Source organism: Cololabis saira, chromosome 3 (assembly GCF_033807715.1).
Source record: "Cololabis saira isolate AMF1-May2022 chromosome 3, fColSai1.1, whole genome shotgun sequence".
Taxonomy (NCBI): Eukaryota; Metazoa; Chordata; class Actinopteri; order Beloniformes; family Belonidae; genus Cololabis; species Cololabis saira.
In genome coordinates, this window is record NC_084589.1 from 44,893,831 (window position 1) to 44,915,771 (window position 21,941).

At 40.0% G+C, this 21,941-nt stretch overlaps 1 protein-coding gene across 1 annotated transcript; it reads right to left on the bottom strand.

Annotated features, from left to right (window-relative positions):
* Positions 1-536: 536 nt before the first annotated feature.
* On the bottom strand, positions 537-21,906 carry LOC133440671 (zinc finger protein 26-like). The gene is made up of 3 exons (XM_061717994.1): positions 21,319-21,906; positions 21,127-21,234; positions 537-2,191 (listed from the first exon to the last, which is right to left on the bottom strand). The coding sequence occupies exons 1-3, from the start codon at positions 21,904-21,906 to the stop codon at positions 1,091-1,093; spliced, it is 1,797 nt and encodes a 598-aa protein (XP_061573978.1). The 3' UTR covers positions 537-1,090.
* Between the last annotated feature and the right edge of the window lie 35 nt (positions 21,907-21,941).

Here is a 21,941-nt window from a genome sequence, read left to right on the forward strand (position 1 = left end):
CAGCTTAAGAAAACTCAAATATACTATCTAAAAAAAGAATCTTCTGATTGTTAACATCAATATATAAAATAAAAATATTTTTTAATTCATGTGTACTTTATTATTTGTCATAAAACATTTATGTTGTTAAGAAACTTTTATTGCAATGGGTCTCAAAATAATACATAAGGTAAGTCTTTGAGACATTAAAACATTTAAATATCCAACTTAGTTTAGTTCAGCGCTTCCAGTCGGTGGATTTATTATTGACGTGCACATGCAGGACTCATGAGTCACCGTTTGGCATTAAAATAAAAAAGTAAGTTAAGTCAGAGGGAAGGTAAACTTCGGATGGTTCGACCAGAGGGAACACAGGGAAGGAAATGAGGATCAATTAACATGATTTTGGTGTGAAATATATAGATATACAAGACTCATTTAAAGCTGCAGTTTCCAACATTTAACCACTAGAGGGAATAAAGATCCCAAACTAACCCCCAAACTCAGAATGACGGTTCATTCATGCATGAATCACCCACAGGTTTTCTGCAGGGGTTTGAAGCCTCTTTTTCCTCGTATTGTGGCAGGTTGGAATTATATAAAGCAAGAAGTTTAATGCGTAATTAGGGGCGTGGCCTTTTGATTGGCATTAATTTGTCCAACCTGTAAATAAATAATTTTTCTAAGATCTTAGAAAATGTTGGGAGTAAAGAATCAGGCCTGTAATTAGTGAATTGGTGTCTGTCTCCAGTTCTGTACAGTGGGATGACTTTTGCAGTTTTCATTTCATTCATTCTTTCATACATTCAAAGTCCTCCCTCCATTATCATATTATTTTTATTATTATTGTAATTATTATTACAAAAGTGTATCCCCACTCGTTGAGTTTGCACTCTGAAAGAGATGGAGAATGGACTGGTACCAAAAGCCAGGCTTGTTGCACAAGGTTTTGAGGAAGTGCAAGTTTCTGCTACAGAAGGAATCTCCAACCTGACGACAACATGAGCTTCATTTGTCACGAGTCACCAGACTTCTCCTCCGGGTGATTTTTCATGTGACTCAGCAAATCAATTCTGCGGCTTAAACCTTTGTTGCACATCTTGCACAAATATCACTTCTCGCCTGTGTGCATGGTTATGTGGCTTTTAAGAGATGATGATCTAGTAAAGGTTTTGCTGCAGGTGTTGCACAGGTACGGCCTTTCACCGGTGTGGATCCTCGAGTGAACCACTAGGTGGGAAAGTTGCTTGTAACTTTTTCCACATGTTTTGCAGATGTAGGGCTTCTCACCCGTGTGCGTGGTTATGTGGCTCTTAAGAGCTGATAATTGAGTAAAGGTTTTTCCGCAGGTGTTGCACAGGTACGGTTTCTCGCCCGTGTGGATCCTCGAGTGAACCAGCAGGTGGGAACGTAGCCTGTAACTTTTACCACATGTTTTGCACATGTAGGGCTTCTCGCCCGTGTGCGTGGTTATGTGGCTTTTAAGAGCTGATAATTGAGTAAAGGTTTTTCCGCAGGTGTTGCACAGGTACGGCTTCTCGCCCGTGTGGATCCTTGAGTGAACCAGCAGGTGGGAACGTAGCCTGTAACTTTTACCACATGTTTTGCAGATGTAGGGCTTGTCGCCCGTGTGCGTGGTTATGTGGCGTTTAAGATCTGATGATTTAGTAAACGATTTTCCGCAGGTGTTGCACAGGTATGGCCTTTCGTCAGTGTGGATCTTCATGTGAGCCATTAAATTACAACTTTTACTGAACTCTTTCCTGCAAGTGCTGCAAGAAAATACCTTCTTCCCCATGTGGGTCCTGGTCAGCTTTGATTTACAGTTGCTGTCTGACGGGACAGCAGCATCCTCGTGGTCACCGTGTCGTCTCATTGGCTCCGGATCTGCAGTTTTACTGGAGTCTGAGCGTAAACTTTCAGTCCCTTCCTCATCTTTGTTTTGAGCTTCAGGAGAAGTGTGCAACAGCAGCTGGCCACAGTTTGGTCCTGGTTCATCATTTTCAACTTTCACATCAGCGACATTGATCAATGAGACATCCACCTCTACGTCCTCGTGCTTCATCTCCTGACCGCTGGAGTCTTCCTCCAGTCCTGTAGTCTGTGGATGCCCTGGTTCCTCCTGGTCCGGGCTGCAGCTCCTCTCCAGGTTATCCAGGTGCTGGTCACTGAAAACCCCGTCCTCCTCCACCTTACAAACATTTTCTTGTGGGAGTTCTGGAATTACAAAAAGGGACAAAAAGATAGGATTTTAACAAGTCAAAAGAGCTTCCCATTGTTTATTGTATTTGTGAGGTTTAAACTTTGTCCTGAATCTTCGGTCTTCCCCTTCATCTATGTAGTATATTTGAAAACAAGTGCATTACTCTGTGTGACCATTAGGTGGCACTGTGACTGTACTCTTGTGTTACTGCGTTGGTATCGAGACATTTGAAGAATAAAGTTATTGCATTTCAGGTTGATCCATCCATCCATCCATCCATCCATCCATCCATCCATCCATCCATCGTCTGCCGCTTTATCCGTTCCCGGGTCGCGGGGGCAGCAGTCTCAGCAGAGATGCCCAGACTTCCTTCACCCCAGACACTTCCTCCAGCTCTTCCGAGGGGAGTCAGAGGCGTTCCCAGGCCAGCCGAGAGACATAGTCTCTCCAGCGTGTCCTGGGTCTTCCCCGGGGTCTCCTCCCGGAGGGACATGCCTGGAACACCTCCCTAGGGAGGTGTCCAGGAGGTATCCGGTACAGATGCCCAAGCCACCTCAGCTGACTCTTCTCAATGTGAAGGAGTAGCGGCTCGACTCTGAGCTCCTCCCGGGTGACCGAACTCCTCACCCTATCTCTAAGGGAGCGTCCAGCCACCCTCTCAGTGGCCGAGATGAGGAAACTCATCTCGGCCACTTGTATCCGCGATCTCGTCCTTTCGGTCACTACCCAAAGTTCATGACCATAGGTGAGGGTAGGTGCGTAGATTGACCGGTAAATCGAGAGCTTCGCCTTTCGACTCAGCTCCTTCTTCACCACGACGGTCCGGTACATCGACCGCATAACTGCGGACGCTGCACCGATCCGTCTGTCAATCTCACGCTCCATTGTTCCCTCACTCGGGAACAAGACCCCAAGATACTTGAACTCCTCCACCTGAGGCAGGACTTCTCCACCCACCCGGAGAAGGCATGTCACCCTCTCCCGGTGGAGAACCATGGCCTCGGTTTTGGAGGTGCTGATTCTCATCCCTGCCACGTCGCACTCTGCCTCAAACGGCCCCAGCACATGCTGAAGATCCCGGTCCGATGAAGCCAACAAGACAACATAATCCGCAAAAAGCAGAGATGAAATCCTGAGGTTCCCAAACCGGATCCCCTCCGGCCCCTGGCTGCGCCTAGAAATCCTGTCCATAAAAATAAACAGGACCGGTGACAAAGGACAGCCCTGCCGGAGTCCAACATGCACCGGGAACAAGTCTGACCTACTAGCAGATGACACCACACTCTTTCTCCGGGATGAAAATCAAGTTTCTATTGCAATAAACACCATAAATGAGTTTTCCAAGGCCTCTGGCCTAAATCTGAATCTTAATAAATGCAAAATTATTTCCATTAAGGATTCTGAAAAAACATCAATTTGTAGTATCCCAGTCAAAAATGAAGTAGTTTACTTGGGTATTACAATAACTAAGGACCAACAAAAAAATCACTTCACTGAATTTCAATCCTATTATCCAAAGAACTCAAAAAAAGTTAAACCAGTGGCTATTATGGGATCTCTCTTTTAGGAGGTAGAGTTCTACTCACCAAGGCAGAAGGAATATCACGTTAACATATGCATCTCTGTCTCTGTTCGTGGACAACAAACGTATTACTCAGATTGACAGGCTGCTTCTCAAGTTCTTGTGGAAAAATAGAACTCATCATCTGAAAAAAATCTGTTCTAATGAATGACTATGAAAATGGTGGACTACATTTTCTAAATTTCTGCACCCTAAATAACACGTTTAAGATAAAATTGGTTGAAACAAATCTGATTCTGATCAAAATCTGTTTGTCCTGTAACCGTGGTAAGAACAATAAGTTGATTAGATTCTTGTTTAGACAGGATGTCACCACAGTTCCTTATGTGGTCTCACACTGGAATAGGTACATGGATCATATTGGCTGGAAAAAGGTCTGGCTCTTACCCAACCGATACCTGTTGACCAACAAAGTTAGAGAAATATTGTTTAAAATAATTCATAGATTTTATCCTTCTAATGATCATATTGTTAAAAAGTTTTAGATAGACATTGATGTGAAATGTGCTTTCTGTTCTGTAAATATTGAAACAATTACTCATTTATTTTGGCTCTGCCCCATTGTCCAAAACCTCTGGATTGATATATGTAATTTTATTGTTAACAATATTGAAGAATTTAAGTTGTTTTGGAGGGATGTGCTGTTTGGACTCTTTGACTTTGACAGGATTAAGGCAAAACCCAATGAAACATTCATTATTAACCTCGTCATACTGTTGGCAAAATTTCACATTCACAAATGTAAATTTACACATAGAAAACATTCTTTTGTTACTTATTACAATGAGCTCAAACATCGACTCCATTCAATTTTCTCTTAATCAAAAGTCGATGTTTTCTTGTAAACTCTTATCCCCCCTGGCATGAAATGTGATTTCTATGTTCTGTTGAAGATATATAATTTGTAAACTTCAGGTTTTTGTGAAATAAAGTATTTGAAAAAAAATAAAATAAAAAAATAACAATCTAACTACAAGTCCTGCATATGAACTCCTACATGAACATCCTCCTACGATCTGGTTTTTTGCCAGTGTCATCTCACATCTTACAGGAGCCACTGTGATCTGCATCTTTTCTACTAAATAAACAATTAAGTCTAAAGAAATGTATGGATCTGGTTAAGAAATGTATGGATCTGGTTAAATACAAAACAGCGCAAGTAATGTTCAAAGCAAGGAATAATCTACTACCATCTAATTTTAGAAAACATAAAGTAGGAACAACAATGTGCAGCATGTGCATATGGAACTGTGGAGACTCTGTGGAACAGTTTGGAGCTGGAAATGAAAAGGTACTAACATAAATCTGTTTAAAAAGAGATACAAACAATTATTTATAAACAGGTACAGGGGGTTGCAAAAGTATTCACTCCCCTTGGCTTTTTATCTATTTTGTTACATTTCAACCTGTAACTGAAATATTTTTTGAATCTGAATTGTATGTGATGGATCTGCACAAAATAGTCTAAGTTGGTGAAGTGAAATGAGAGAAATATCTATAAAACAATAATTAAAAAAAATAAAACACTTAACATTAGCATGAAAGAGGAAATGGGGTAACGAGTGTGAGAAACAAATAAAATAGGGAAAAATTGTATATTATACTTGCTTAAGATATGTTTAGATATTTATGTGGATATTTATGTAGTATATATTATATGTTGAGAGGGATAGTTATAATTATGTAATATATGTTATATATTTATTAGGTATGTAGCATATATATATTTATAGGGATATTTATGTAGTTATATAGTGTATATTTATATAGATTTATAAAATATTTGTATTTTCTATATATTGATATAATATTTATGTAATATTTATATTTTCCATATACTTATATGGATAATTATGAGGTAATAAGCATGTTTTACATAGTATTTATATAGACTATATTTATATGGATATTGTGTAGATATAATAATAGCAATAATGTAAATTCATAGAGTTATAAAGGGGTAGGAACTAGGAAAAAGTGTAGACTTCTTCCTACTCCTTTTTTCCAACATATGTGAATATGAAGATGTTAATGTTTATTTTTTATATACATGTTCGAAATAAAAATTCATTCATTCATTCATTGATAAAGTGTGAAATATGAGTCTGGTCCAGAGTGTGAATGGAGCATGAAAGGCAGCACCAAGTAAACAGAACAACAAGTTAGTTCGGGATGTTTCCGAATCCCACATCAGCAGCTGCTTGAGCTGGGGAGTTTCCCATTTAGTTGGTTTGCTTCATCACCACGGCTTTTAACTGGAAACAAAGGGATCTTGTAGGAGTCATACTCATGTGTTCATTCATTCAACTTTCCAGGGTTACGTACCGACTCTGTGGAGTCTGATTTCAGGTTTCCAGGCGAGGTCCAACAGTCTGCGCTGACGGTCGAGCTCTTCTTCATACTCCAAGATGCTTTTTTCAAACACTGACAATATTTCTACAGCAGCTGCTGTTAGTCGCTGACCGATAAACTCTCTCAGATGATTCACCTTAGACATTGTTGAAGAGGAAAAAGAAAGGAAACAACAGAACCGTCCTCTCCTTCTTCTTCTCTAGGTTTAATGGCGGATCACAACCAACGTTATTAGGTTCTACCGCCACCTGCTGTACCGGAGTGTGTAACATCAGGATCATTATTACACCAGGTTACAGTCTAACTTAAAGGGGGGAAAAAAGGAAATACCTAAATAAAATAAGATAACCACATTTAAATCTTATTATCTATCCCTGCATCTTTAAGAAAGACAAGGATTTCCTTATAACAATCCCTCATCACCTCACTCCTCCCTAATAACCTACTAAACTCCATTCCCGTCCCAGCTCGTACATCCTGTCTCTTAAAGCGTTCCTTTCTACCTCATACTTGCCACATTTAAGAATCACATGCTCTACATTCTCTGTGACATCACACTCATCACATTTATCACACACGGACTTTGACATTAAATACAGAGTTGATTTTAAACTAGTATGACCTAATCTTAATCTAGAAATGATGACTTCCTCTCTCCTACACTTTCCTTTGAAAACCTTCACGTTAATTGACTTGTGTATGTTATAAAAATGTCTCCCTTTTACACCGTTGTCCCACACCTTCTGCCATGAATCCCTCACTGCCTTTCTAATTCATGATTTTGCTTCACCTTTACCAAAAGGAATTTCCATAATTACCTCACTACTCAATTTCAATGCTCTTTTAGCAATATTGTCTGCTTTCTCATTGCCATCAACACCCATGTGGGCAGGAACCCAACAAAACTACACAGTAATTCCAGTTCTGCATAACCTCCACAATACCATTAATATTTCCAACACTAGATCTTCTCTTATTGTTTTATTTGAAGTCAAACTTTGAAGGGCTGCAGTGGAGTCTGAACAAATGACATAGTTCCTTCTCGCAGTTACAGTCAGTATTTCATTTACCAACGAAAGTAATTAGAACAAAATGCATACAACATTCTTTTCATCACTGGTTTACTACGACTTCTGTCATTTAGCAGACGCTTTTATCCAAAGTGATTTACATCTGAGAAAACAACACAAGCAAGAAGGTTTAGAAAGAGTTTTATTTTTTCCGACACAATGAGAGCTGACGCAATGTATATGATAAGCTTCTGATTGTTAATATCAAAATATAAAATACAAATATTTTTAATTCATGTGTTCTTTATTATTTGTCATAAAACATTTATGTTGTTAAGAAACATTTATTGCAATGGGCTTCAAAATAATACACATGGTAAGTATTTGAGACATTAAAACATTTAAATATCAAACTGATCAAACTATCAAACTGATTTTGGTGTGAAATATATAGATATACAAGACTCATTTACAGCTGCAGTTTCCAACATTTAACCACTAGAGGGAATAAAGATCCCAAACTAACCCCCAAACTCAGAATGACGGTTCATTCATGCATGAATCACCCACAGGTTTTCTGCAGGGGTTTGAAGCCTCTTTTTCCTCGTATTGTGGCAGGTTGGAATTATATAAAGCAAGAAGTTTAATGCGTAATTAGGGGCGTGGCCTTTTGATTGGCATTAATTTGTCCAACCTGTAAATAAATACTTTTTCTAAGATCTTAGAAAATGTTGGGAGTAAAGAATCAGGCCTGTAATTAGTGAATTGGTGTCTGTCTCCAGTTCTGTACAGTGGGATGACTTTTGCAGTTTTCATTTCATTCATTCTTTCATTCATTCAAAGTCCTCCATCCATTATCATATTATTATTTTTATTATTATTGTAATTATTATTACAAAAGTGCATCTCCACTCGTTGAGTTTGCACTTTGAAAGAGATGGAAAATGGACTGGTACCAAAAGCCAGGCTTGTTGCACAAGGTTTTGAGGAAGTGCAAGTTTCTGCTACAGAAGGAATCTCCAACCTGTGCTTCAGTCTCTGAGGCTCCTTGTGGCAGGAAGTTATCAAAAACAATGGACACTGCATTTGATGGACATAAAATCTGCCTTCTTTCATGGACTAGAAATGTGGAGACATTTTGATTAAACCTTCTCCAGAGACCAACAGAGCAGATCATCTTTTTTTAACCCACATCAACTCCATGGTTCCTGACACAGTGGATTCCTATCAGTTTTCCTACCGTGCCAACAGATCAGTGGATGAAGCGATGGCTTCGGCTTCACTTCACCTTCCAACACCTGGACAGGATGAACACCTATACACGGCTTCTGTCCTTGGATGTGTCATTTGATGAAGCCAAGACCAGTGAAATAACAAACTGGATCAAAATGACGTGATTGAGGAAGTTGAGGATAAAGGACAAAAGTGCATCTCCACTTTTCAACTTCATTTGATGACATTTCTCTTTCCACATTGTTTTCTGAGCTAAATGCTGGTTGTACTGATCACGCTGTACCAATAATCTGCGTCACTGACAACTTTCCTCTTGTTGATGCACTAAAGTCTTTTTTTATTTGTGTTTTTATTATTATTATTACGATAGATTGTTCACTCTTGGGTTTATGTTGAGCTTTTATAACTCACCACCAGGGGGCACTGCTGCTCTTTCTAAATAATAACATTCCAGAATTATAAACAATAAAAAAATTCATCCATGTAAAATGAAAATTGAATTACATTTTTCATGATTATTTCTTACTAAATATGAGTTGAGGTAAAAAAAACATTTACTTTCAAACGGATGTCTGATATAAAAGGGTTAAATCCAAAGTCTGTCCTCTTCCTGGAATCTGATCCCGATGATCCTCCCTCTTCTTCCTGCTCTCCAACCTGCAGATCTGCAGCTTCAAGACGTATCTCAACATCAACTTTAGAATAAATCATGTGTCAGACGAGTTGTAAATCTAGTACAACTTGATTTTATACATGTGATTAAATAATATTGTTAATTTTATATTTTTTTAAATAATATGAAAAACGTACACAAATATGTTGTAACATATAGTTACAATAACATAGCATGGATCATTTGAATTACATTGTTTTGATTTAGTTTGTCTCATAAATTATCACGATAATCTGATGTACGCGCAGCTCAGATTTTAAAATGTATAAAGCCTTTTACAGTTTTCAGCGAACTATGTATAACCTCTGAACGGAGTAGATGGAGAGAGTTTAACAACATGGAGCTGCAGATTAACTTTACAAAGAGAATGTGAGTGAAGAAGAAACAGACGGGAAAAAGGATGTGTGGGAGAGGCTTTGTAGATGAACGAAATAAACTGTCATGTTTAAAGAAACTTCAGCACATACTAACAGCTCTTTATTTGCACCATGGAGACGACAAGTTACCAACAGCAACAAATAATACGATTTTAAGAAGGAACAGGGATTCAAACAACCTCAATGCAGAACTTTAAAAAGTGTACACAACCACATCGTTCCCTCTGCGTCAAGTTGACGGAGAAGCATAAATCTGGGTTGAACCTGCAACCCTTGTGGGGAGGGGATTAGGCTCATCAGCCACAGGAGGTGGTGGTTGGAGTTCTGCGGGTTCTTCTTCTGTGGGTGAGACAGGAGTGGACAGCTGCCCCCGGAGGACGACAACATGAGCTTCATTTTTCACGAGTCTCCAGACTTCTCTTCCGGGTGATTTCTCATGTGACTCAGCAAATCAATTCTGCGTTTTGCACAAATATCGCTGCTAGCCCGTGTGCGTGGTTATGTGCCGTTTAAGATTTGATAAATCAGCAAAGGTTTTGCTGCAGGTTTTGCACAGGTATGGCCTTTCGCCGGTGTGGGTCCTCGAGTGAATCACCAGGTGGGAAGGTAGCCTGTAACTTTTTCCACATGTTTTGCAGATGTAGGGCTTCTCACCCGTGTGCGTGGTTATGTGGAATTTAAGACTTGATAATGTAATAAAGGTTTTATTGCAGGTGTTGCACAGGTACAGCTTTTTGCCGGTGTGGGTCCTCGAGTGAACCCTTAGGCTGGAATGATCTGTGTAACTTTTTCCACATGTTTTGCAGATGTAGGGCTTCTCGCCCGTGTGCGTGTATATGTGGCTTTTAAGATGTGATGATCTAGTAAAGGTTTTGCTGCAAGTGTTGCACACGAATGGCCTTTCGCCAGTGTGGATCATTTTATGGTTCTTGAGCGTTGATGATTGTCTAAACGATTTTCCGCAGGTGTTGCACAGGTGCGGCCTTTTGCCAGTGTGGATCTTCATGTGATCCATTAAATTACTACTTTTACTGAACTCTTTCCTGCAAGTGCTGCAAGAAAACGCCTTCTTCCCCGTGTGGGTCCTGGTCAGCTTTGATTTACAGTTGCTGTCTGACGGGACAGCAGCATTTTCGTGGTCACCGTGTCGTCTCATTGGCTCCGGATATGCAGTTTTACTGGAGTCTGAGCGTAAACTTTCAGTCCCTTCCTCATCTTTGTTTTGAGCTTCAGGAGAAGTGTGCAACAGCAGCTGGCCACAGTTTGGTTCTGGTTCACCATTTTCAACTTTCACAACAGCGACATTGACCAATGAGACATCCACCTCTACGTCCTTGTGTTTCATCTCCTGACCGCTGGAGTCTTCCTCCAGTTCTGTAGTCTGTGGATGCCCTGGTTCCTCCTGGTCCGGGCTGCAGCTCCTCTCCAGGTTATCCAGGTGCTGGTCACTGAAAACCCCTTCCTCCTCCACCTTACAAACATTTTCTTGTGGGAGTTCTGGAATTACAAAAAGGGACAAAAAGATAGGATTTTAACAAGTCAAAAGTGTTTCCCAGTGTTGATTGTTTGGTTGTATTTGTGAGGTTTAAACTTTGTCCTGAACCTTCGGTCTTCCCCTTCATCTATGTAGTATATTTGAAAACAAGTGCATTACTCTGTGTGACCATTAGGCGGCACTTTGACTGTACTCTTGTGTTATTGCGTTGGTATCGAGACAGTTAAAGAATAAAGTTGTTGCATTTCAGGTTGAGCATTTCTTGTAAATTCTTGTGTTGTCAGCATCCCGTTTGTCCAGTCTTTTACACACTACCCAAAGTGCACAAAAGCCTGTCAAATCCTCCGGGTCGCCCTATTGTCGCCCAGATGAACGCTTTACTATCAACTTTGTCAGAGTTTGTGGATCACTATATCAAACCTTATGTCCAAACACTACCAGCGTATATTAGAGACTCCACGGATTTCATTAATAAGATCTTTAACCTCACTAACCTTCCTGATGATCTTCTGTTGGTCACCTTCGACATCCCCAGTCTCTACACTAATATTCCCCATGATGGTGGTAGAGAAGCCTAAAAGTTGTATTTGCAGGACTTACTAATGCCCCTGGATACGTTTATTGTTGACTTAGCTACTTTAATCATGAAGAAAAACTACTTTAACTTTAATGGTGAATATTATTTACAAGTATATGGTACCAGCTCTATTTGTGCTCCGAATTAGGCAAATCTATACGTGAGTCACTTTGAAAAAAACTGTGAAATCCTGAGCACAATATTTTTTTGCCAAAAATCTTAAAATGGTACAGATTCATTGATGACATCTTCTGTCTAATTAAAGCTGATGCTAACGAACTGGAAGACTTTTTTACCTTACTGAATAGCTTCGACAGCAACCTCCAATTTACAATGGAGTATAGTAGTGAAAAAGTTCTTTTTCTAGATATGTGGGTTGAAAAAAAGAATGGCTCCTTATCCACTTTACTCTACCACAAAGAAACCGAAGGAAATACGTTCTTATTGGCTAGTAGTTTTCATCCTCCTCCCCTCAAAAGAGGCCTACCCAAAAGCCAGTTTTTTAGATCCCGGAGAATTTGCAACAGTACAGAGGATTTCATAGACAAGGCATCAGAGATGAGCTCTAGATTTTTCCAGCGGGGATATCCTATGGATTGTATCCAGAGGGCGTATGATGCGGCACGGAGGAAATCACGCTCACAACTGCTACAAAAAAGCCAAAAGAAAGAAAAGAAGTTCTTTGTGACCTGTATCACTCTGTGAAATCCACATTTGAGAAATACTGGCACAAACCTGACCTGCTTGTTCCCGCTGACTATACTACCCAAACACCTAAGCCACCTACTCAGAGACTGTTTATCATCCCCACTCTAATAAAAAAATTTCCATCAAAGAGGTGATTACTTGCGCATCTACACATGTCATATATATGCTACGCTGCCCTTGCGGTCTAGCATATGTGGGAAAAACTTCCAGACAGCTAAAACAAAGGATAAGTGAACACAAAAGCTCCATATGGAGAAAATACATTAACTATCCTGTGGCTGTTCATTTCAACGAGAACAAACATATCATCTCAACTTTACGTTTTTGTGGACTTGAAAAAGTCAGCCTTCCACGGAGGGGTGGGAATCTGGACTTGCTGCTAAAACGTCGAGAGCTCTTCTGGATTTTTACTTTACAAACACTGGCACCGAAGGGATTGAATGATGAACAACAACAGTCAAGTTGCTTATTTATAACATCAAACTGGCTACTATGGACTGAAATGCTTGTGCTCAATATAATATTCAAATTGGTGGAAAGGTGGAAATCAAACATCATCAATGTTTCAAAAGCAATAATATTAGCACAACTTTATCAGCTTGGTGGGAATTTCTTAAAGTAGCTAAAATTTCACTTTTTCCATTGTGACCGTACACCCATATGGAACAACCCAGACATCCGTTTTGTTTGTGGTTTTTTTGTTGCAGATTTCCAGTGCTTTGTCATTATGGCGTGTTTTATTAAAAGTAGGTCAATATCAATTTCATTAAGTTTGCACAATGCATGGTTTCAAAATGAGCATTTAAAATAATATTTATTTATCTGATTATATTTAACATTCACAATGACTAAATCTGGAGACAATTAATACATAATTATATATATATATATATATATATATATATATATATATATATATATACACACATACATAAATCTTCGACTTTGAGTGCAAAATACATTTTGAAAACCCCCAAATGTTGTGTGCTGTCCTGCAGCAGCTCCATGGACTTCCAACCAAATACTGCATCACTTATAAAATTCTTCCTCTCACCTTCAAGGATCAACAACCAGCCCCACAGTGTCTTGCTGAGCTGCTTCATATTAACATCCTCACCGTTCTCTCAGTCCTCCTCTTCCATCCACCTCACCCTCTCATCTGCTCGTCTATCCACCTCACCCTCTCATCTGCTCTTATCCACCTCACCCTCTCATCTGCTCGTCTATCCACCTCACCCTCTCATCTGCTCTTATCCACCTCACCCTCTCATCTGCTCGTCTATCCACCTCACCCACTCATCTGCTCTTATCCACCTCACCCTCTCATCTGCTCGTCTATCCACCTCACCCTCTCATCTGCTCCTATCCACCTCACCCTTTCATCTGCTCCTATCCACCTCACCCTCTCATCTGCTCGTCTATCCACCTCACCCTCTCATCTGCTCCTATCCACCTCACCCTCTCATCTGCTCCTATCCACCTCACCCTCTCATCTGCTCTTATCCACCTCACCCTCTCATCTGCTCTTATCCCCCTCACCCTCTCATCTGCTCTTATCCCCCTCACCCTCTCATCTGCTCCTATCCACCTCACCCTCTCATCTGCTCCTATCCACCTCACCCTCTCATCTGCTCGTCTATCCACCTCACCCTCTCATCTCCTTCAAATCCACCTTAAACCTCATCTTTTCAGACATGCAGACTCACAATAATCTTGGAACTGGAATAACTCACTATTGCACTTTACTGTTTCATGTATTGTACTTTGTTATGTTTTTAATTGATGGCAATGTTTTGATTGTTTTTAATGTCCTTTTGTACGGCGACCTTAGCTGTCCTGAAAGACTTCTATAAATATGTATTATTATTAGTATAGGAATATAAATATTAAAAAACACAGCTGAACAATAAGGACAGTAAAAGATAAAAAACACTGAAATACTAAATATAGAAAGGTTTTTAGAAAAGTAAGGTGTTTGAAGTTTACACCTTAATATTTAAATATTTATACAGTAAAATTGTTTGAAATTCACTGTGCCTGTAGTGATTGTAGTTGTGAAGAGAGCTATATGAGGCATTGGGTGAAATTATGGGAGGTTTCATTTTTATAGTCTCTGGAAAAACAGAACCTGAAGGAAAAAAGGCGAATGACTTTCGTAGAAAAGTAAGGTGTTTGAAGTTTAGATGTTAATATTTCAATATTTGTACCCGGACCACCCTCCCACGGAAGACAACATTCATCCGAGAAAGGGAGAAATGGAGAACCAAGCCATCACCTCCAAACTCAGGCCCACTGGACACAGCCCGGGATTGGGAAATGCGGGTCGACCTCAGCCAGAGGCCTCACTTTCCCGCCAGAAATCGCAGCAACCAACCTGCTCCCAGATTTGGTCCTCTGGTCCAAGTCCTGCCGTCGTGTCTTCATTGTGGAGCTGACTGTCCCATGGGAGGATGCCATCGACGAAGCATTTGAAAGAAAAGCTATGCCAACCTAGCAGCAGCTGATGCAGAGGTGCGGGGGTGGAACGTAAAGGTGTGGCCAGTGGAGGTGGAGCTGCTTCCGAGGCTTTGTAGCCAGGTCCACCACACGACTCCTGAAGGAAGTTGGGGATCAGAGGACTAACAGGCCCAGTGGAAGGCAATAAAAGAACTTGTCAAAGCAGCCGAACGGAGCAGTCAGTGGCTGTGGCTGAAAGGGAGGGATCAACATGGGCTGCTACATGACCCCGGGGGGCCACCGTATGACACACACCCAGGTCTGATCAGCCTGTGGGGGCCGACCTTGGCAGAGGGAGTATTGTGATAAGAGGCCGAAACACCTGATGAAGACAAGACACACGACTGATGACGTGTAGATTTGGTGGTGCCCCGCGATCATGTCCAAACTCCACCCACCCACATGTGCGCTAGGAGTTATTGTGCTGATATATTTAGGGATATTAACAGCTAGTCCTAGTAAGAATCCTGCAGTAAAATTGTTTGAAATTAAGCATGCTTATAATGATTACAGTTGTGAAGAGGGGTATATGAGGTATTGGGTGAAATTATGGGAGAATTAATTTTTATAGTCTCTGGAAAAACAGAACCTGAAGGAAAAAAGGCGATTTACTTTTGTAGAAAAGTAAGGTGTTTGAAGTTTACCCCTTAATATTTAAATTTTTCCACAGTAAAATTGTTTGAAATTCACAGTGCCTGTAGTGATTTTAGGTGTGAAGAGGGCTATATGGAGTATTGGGTGAAAATATTATTCATTTTTATAGTCTCTGCAAAACAGAGCCTGAAGTTAAAAAAAAGTAGTGTTTCATCCCTTTCTTTTACAGTAAGAGCTTGTAAATATTACGGTGGAAGTATATGAAAAACATATCTGCATTATCTCAAACTCAGTATTTCATATCTTTCCGTTTCTGAGCCGCATGCATTTGCATTAAAAGGCTGAAATAGGAGCACATGAAAATTTAGGAGCGGCTGATTTGACCACGGAAGTACGAATGACGGCTGGCTTGGGGAGTTTCCCATTTAGTTGGTTTGCTTCATCACCACGGCTTTTAACTGGAAACAAAGGGATCTTGTAGGAGTCATACTCATGTGTTCATTCATTCAACTTTCCAGGGTTACGTACCGACTCTGTGGAGTCTGATTTCAGGTTTCCAGGCGAGGTCCAACAGTCTGCGCTGACGGTCGAGCTCTTCTTCATACTCCAAGATGCTTTTTTCAAACACTGACAATATTTCTACAGCAGCTGCTGTTAGTCGCTGACCGATAAACTCTCTCAGATGATTCACCTTAGACATTGTTGAAGAGGAAAAAGAAAGGAAACAACAGAACCGTCCTCCTCAAAGGAATCACTGCTCACGTGTTCCGTTCGCTCCAAACTTTCGCTCTTCCGCCAGGTGTTACAATCTGGATTTCCGCATAGACATGTCGTCTCCTCCTTCCATGGAGCTGCTGCGATGCGTCAACGTCGCCGCCATATTGGATGTGGCAAGACTGCGCTGTAAACTAATACAAGTAAATTGACTTATTTTCATAAAGCGCCTTTCTACAAAGAAATGTACGTTTTACGTCTCATTTATTCATTCACACATGCACTAATATACTTGGGAAACAGTTAGGCACCAAATATAATATATTTAATTTTCTCAGATGGCAAAAATAAGAACTTTATTGATCCCACATAGGAGTATTCATGTTATACCAGCTATAGAGAACAAGGTAGTGCCGCAAAACAATATCCCCCCTCACAAAAATAAGAAAATATTTTCTCATCAACAAAACAAATTTTAGATTTTTCAAATAAAAAATAACATATTTGAACCATTTTTCAGACAATATCTGTGAATATCTCTATATAATAACTGAAAAAAATCGGAAAAATTGTTAAAATGTTATTTTGTTACTTGAAAAATTTTAAATGTTTATGTAAAATATGCTACATGAATATGTAGTATATGTATATGTAGTATATGTAATGATATACAATAAAAAATAAAACAATTTATGTCCAAGTAGAGTTTATAGTTGTATTGTAATCCTCACTCGCCAGTGCGCCCCCCCAAAATTTTTTATCACCAGCCGCCACTGCTTGTTATTATTATTATTACGATAGAACGTTCACGCTTGGGTTTATGTTGAGCTTTTATAACTCACCACCAGGGGGCACTGCTGCTCTTTCTACATACGGAGAGTGTAATATTCCAGAATTATAAACAATAAATCTACAATGAAAACTTAATTACATTTTTCATGATTATTTCTGACTAAATATGAGTTGAGGTAAAAAGACATTTACTTCTAAACGGATGTCTGATATAAAAAGGTTAAATCCAAAGTCTGTCCTCTTCCTGGAATCTGATCCCGATGATCCTCCCTCTTCTTCCTGCTCTCCAACCTGCAGATCTGCAGCTTCAACACGGATCTCAACATCAGCTTTATAATAAATCATGTGTCAGACGAGTTGTAAATCTAGTACAACTTGATTTTATACATGTGATTCAATAATATTGTTTTTTTTTTTTCCCCAAAATATTGTTAATTTCATATTATTTAAATAATATGAAAAACGTACAGAAATATGTTGTAACTTTAGCTTGTATAGAACAATAACACAGCATGGATCATTTGAATTACATTGTTTTGACTTAGTTTGTCCCATGAATTACACGATAATCTGATGTACGCGCAGCTCAGATTTTAAAATGTATAAAGCCTTTTACAGTTTTCAGCGAACTATGTATAACATCACAATATATAACCTCTGAACAGAGTAGATGGAGAGAGTTTAACAACATGGAGCTGCAGATTAACTTTACAAAGAATGTGAGTGAAGAAGAAACAGACGGGAAAAAGGACGTGTGAGAGAGACTTTTGTAGATTAAATAAACTGTCACGTTTAAAGAAACTTCAGCACATGGGTGATTATCTGAATTCGGTTCCTTTTATGTCCCACACGTTTATCTTTAATTTCTTCAATTAGAGTAACCAAAAAAAAAAGCATTTTTAATCTATAGATTGATAGATCCACATGTTTTGCATTATTACACACAACTGTAATAAAAAAATATCTGTTTATTTTTATTTGTATGGATTGCTCAGGAACAGATGACAGCCAAATGTGCATGTCCCCATTAACCAATGTTACTTTTTCATTGAATATAAAACAACAAAAAATTGCATTTCACCCTAAGTTGTTCCTGATAATATAATCCTATGTCAGTCTACCTGAATGAGAATATGAAACATCTGAAAAAACCCCATGAATAATTCATAAAACAACATAATTTTATCGTGTCCCCCAGTTTCGTTCAACCCCGTAACGGCCTATCAATTTCCCCCCTTTTAAAAATAATGGTTCAGTCCAACATCCTCAGGATCTAGGAAGTGAAATCACTCAAGTCTTTTCAAGGTGACACTGTACAGAGAGGTAAGTGTTAGCATACTTTTCTGCCTATATTTGATTGTTTTTAATGTCAGATTGAGTATGTCGAGCTCAACCATTCAACACTGTTACACAAATAAATGACAGATACTATTTGTGAGGGAAAAGCAAACAATAGTATTGGAAATATATGTTAATTTCATGGCTTTCTAATGCCAAGTGGTGCTCCATGCTAGCTAAATATGGACAAGAAGGCTAGTTGAAGCTAAAAACTTCAACCCCGTAACATTCAACCTGTAACAAAGAGCACTGTTACAGGGTTGAATCATTGTTACAGGGTTGAAAGTAGGAGGGGGGGGGGGGAGGAGCTCGCAGAGAGCTTCCACACCCATCTAAAGAAGTTCAAGAGGCACCTCTTTAACATACGTCAACAGTATGCCTACTACCGAGAGCTGCGTAGCAGCATGGCCAACAATGAATGCCTGATACACATCGATTTCTCTGAAAATGTCTCTTGCAAGTACAACAAAGAAATCCAGTCAGTACATTTTGGATCATCTCATCAACAGGCCACACTCCATACAGGGGTTATCTATGTTAGTGGAAACCAAGAGCCAACCTGCTTCACCTCCATCTCACCATCAAAGCACAAGAGTCCAGCTGCTATATGGGACCATCTGAAGCCTACACTGGACCTTGTGCAGACCACCTACCCAGAGGTTTCTGTCCTACACTTTTTCAGTGACGGGCCCTGTACTCAGTACAGACAAAAAGGCAACTTTTTCCTGTTTAGCACAGAGCTAGAAAAGAGAGGCCTGAGAGGGACATGGAACTTTTTTGAGTCCAGCCATGGAAAAGGAGCACCAGATGGTGTCGGAGCAGCTTTGAAAAGGACAGCCGATGTGATGATCAGCCATGGCAGGGACATCTACAATTCCCATGAGCTCTTCAAGTCCCTTTCAGAGACAAACACTTCAATCAAGCTGTTTTTTGTCGAAGGTGAATCTGTTGAGCAAGCACTCGAACATTCCAGCAGTCCCAGGAACCATGCAGATCCATCAGGTGGTAACTCTGGCTCCAGGAGAGATAACATCGCGAGATGTCAGCTGTATGTGCTCAACCAAGAAGAAGTTAGAATGTGAATGCTGGAATACACAGCATTTCAGCTTTTCCAAGAAAGTGCCAGCTACTGTTTTGCACGGGGAGAAGCAAATCAATTAGGATGACCCAGAGGTCATAGGGCTTTGGTGTGTGCTCACCTATGATAAAACCTTATACCCAGGAATCATCATTGCCACAGACGAAACAGACGTCCAGGTCCGATGCATGCACCATGCCGGAATAACCAAAAACAGATTCTTCTGGCCTCGACTAGAAGATGTGCTGTGGTACCCATTTGGTGACGTGCTCGAGCTTATCCCACCGCCTCAGCCTGTGACAGTACATGATGCACGTCACGTGGAAATTCTGAATGAGATTTGGGACAGACTGTCTTTGAACTAAAATAGTTCTTCAGCTCTGTGGTTGCCTGGGACCTGTCCACACAGCAATTTGATTAAGGGACCTTAGCAATTAGGCTATACTGTGTAGCCTATGTAGTAGCAGTCTTCTTGCAACAAATGTCTATCCTCATAATTTTGGACTTTCTTTCAAAAATCAATTCAATCTACTTGAATTCATGCTTTTGATATTGTTTTCCCAAGTAGACATGTTCAGATGTTGTTTTTAAGCAATCCATTTATAGCCTTCAATATTGTTTTTCAGTCATGTTCAGATGTTATTTTTTAACAATGCATTTATAGCATTCTATGGTGTTTTTTAAGAGGACGCGTTGTTATTTTGAATACTGTTCATTTAATTGATGTGTTTGTTCCCTCAAAGGTGTATTAATCTGTAGACCCTATGGAAATATTCAATGTCCCTTCAACCCTGTTATCCTATTCAACCCTGTTACAGTGAGTTCAACCCTGTTATTTCATACATTTTATAATTTTTTTGTATAATAAAACAAATATTAAATCAATTGTTTCTGGATTGTATGTAGAATGTAAGGGACACCAAGAAAATATATGGGAGCCAAACCATTTCTTACTGTTGATGCATACCGTTTTTACATGAAGTTGTCAAATCCTACTTCTCAGTCAAATTATGAATATTAAAAATAAAACAAAATCTACTCACCAAGAGTTATTCTAAACAAGGGACAGATAATTACCAATATTCTGCAATAATTATTTTGAACATGTTTTACTTTAGTATTCACACAGATATCGAGTTGACCGTTACAGGGTTGAATTCAAAACAACTCGGGTGACAAAGAATTTGCTAATAATGTTTGGGATTTCAAGTCTGAGGTGGACAGAGGTAATTTCTCAAAGGTTCAGATAGTCCTTTATCAGATGCAATGTTCAGAAATATGATTATTTGTAGTATTTTTTTCAAAACCAAGACAACCCAAAGGGCACCGAATTCAGATAATCACCCACATACTAACAGCTCTTTATTTGCACCGTGGAGATGGAAAGTTACCAGAAGCAACAAATAATACGATTTGAAGAAGGAACAGGGATTCAAACAAACTCAATGCAGAACTTTAAAAGTACACAATCACATGGTTCCCTCTGCGTCAAGTTGACGGAGAAGCATAAATCCGGGTTGAACCTGCAACCCTTGTGGGGAGGGGATTAGGCTCATCAGCCACAGGAGGTGGTGGTTGGACTTCTGCGGGTCTCTTCTTCTGTGGGTCAGACAGGAGTGGACAGCTGCCCCCGGAGGACGACAACATGAGCTTAATTTGTCACGAGTCACCAGACTTCTCCTCCGGGTGATTTTTCATGTGACTCAGCAAATCAATTCTGCGGCTAAAACCTTTGTTGCACGTCTTGCACTAATATAGCTTCTCCGCGTGTGCGTGATTATGTGCCGTTTAAGATGTGATGATTCAGTAAAGGTTTTTCCACAGGTGTTGCACAGGTACGGCCTTTCGCCTATGTGGATCCTCGAGTGAATCACTAGTTGGGAACGTAGCCTGTAACTTTTTTCACATGTTTTGCAGATGTAGGGCTTCTCGCCCGTGTGCATGGTTATGTGCCGTTTAAGAACTGATGATTCAGTAAAGGTTTTTCCACAGGTGTTGCACAGGTACGGCCTTTCGCCGGTGTGGATCCTCGAGTGAGTCACTAGGTGGGAACGTAGCCTGTAACTTTTTCCACATGTTTTGCAGATGTAGGGCTTCTCGCCCGTGTGCGTGGTTATGTGGCTTTTAAGGTTTGATGATTTAGTAAAGGTTTTTCCGCAGGTGTTGCACACGAACGGCCTTTCACCGGTGTGTATCCTTGAGTGAGCCACCAGGTAGGAAAGTATCCTGTAACTCTTTCCACATGTTTTGCAGATGTAGGGCTTCTCGACCGTGTGCGTGGTTATGTGGCGTTTAAGATCTGATAAATTAGTAAAGGTTTTGCTGCAGGTGTTGCACAGGTACGGCCTTTCGCCAGTGTGGGTCCTCGAGTGAATCATTAGCTGGGAACGTAGCCTGTAACTTTTTCCACATGTTTTGCAGATGTAGGGCTTCTCGCCCGTGTGCGTGGTTATGTGGCTTTTAAGATTTGATGATTTAGTAAAGGTTTTTCCGCAGGTGTTGCACATGTACGGCCTTTCGCCAGTGTGGGTCCTTGAGTGAACCACCAGGTTGGAACGTTCTGTGTAACTTTTTCCACATGTTTTGCAGATGTAGGGCTTCTCACCCGTGTGTGTGATTATGTGGCGTTTAAGATTTGATGATTTAGTAAACGATTTTCCGCAGGTGTTGCACAGGTATAGCCTTTCGCAATTGTGGATCTTCATGTGATCCATTAAAATACTACTTTTACTGAACTCTT

What these genes read in the sequence shown, in the direction of transcription:
- LOC133440671 (XM_061717994.1), bottom strand. Translation starts at nt 21,906, where the DNA reads ATGAAGATCCACAATTGCGAAAGGCTATACCTGTGCAACACCTGCGGA. An exon ending in CATCAAACCTTAAAAGCCAC is followed by an intron (nt 21,235 to 21,318) that starts ATAACCACGCAC and finishes CTAGTGACTCAC; the next exon opens with TCGAGGATCCACACCGGCGA. An exon ending in CCATGCACACGGGCGAGAAG is followed by an intron (nt 2,192 to 21,126) that starts CCCTACATCTGC and finishes ATTCCAGAACTC; the next exon opens with CCACAAGAAAATGTTTGTAA.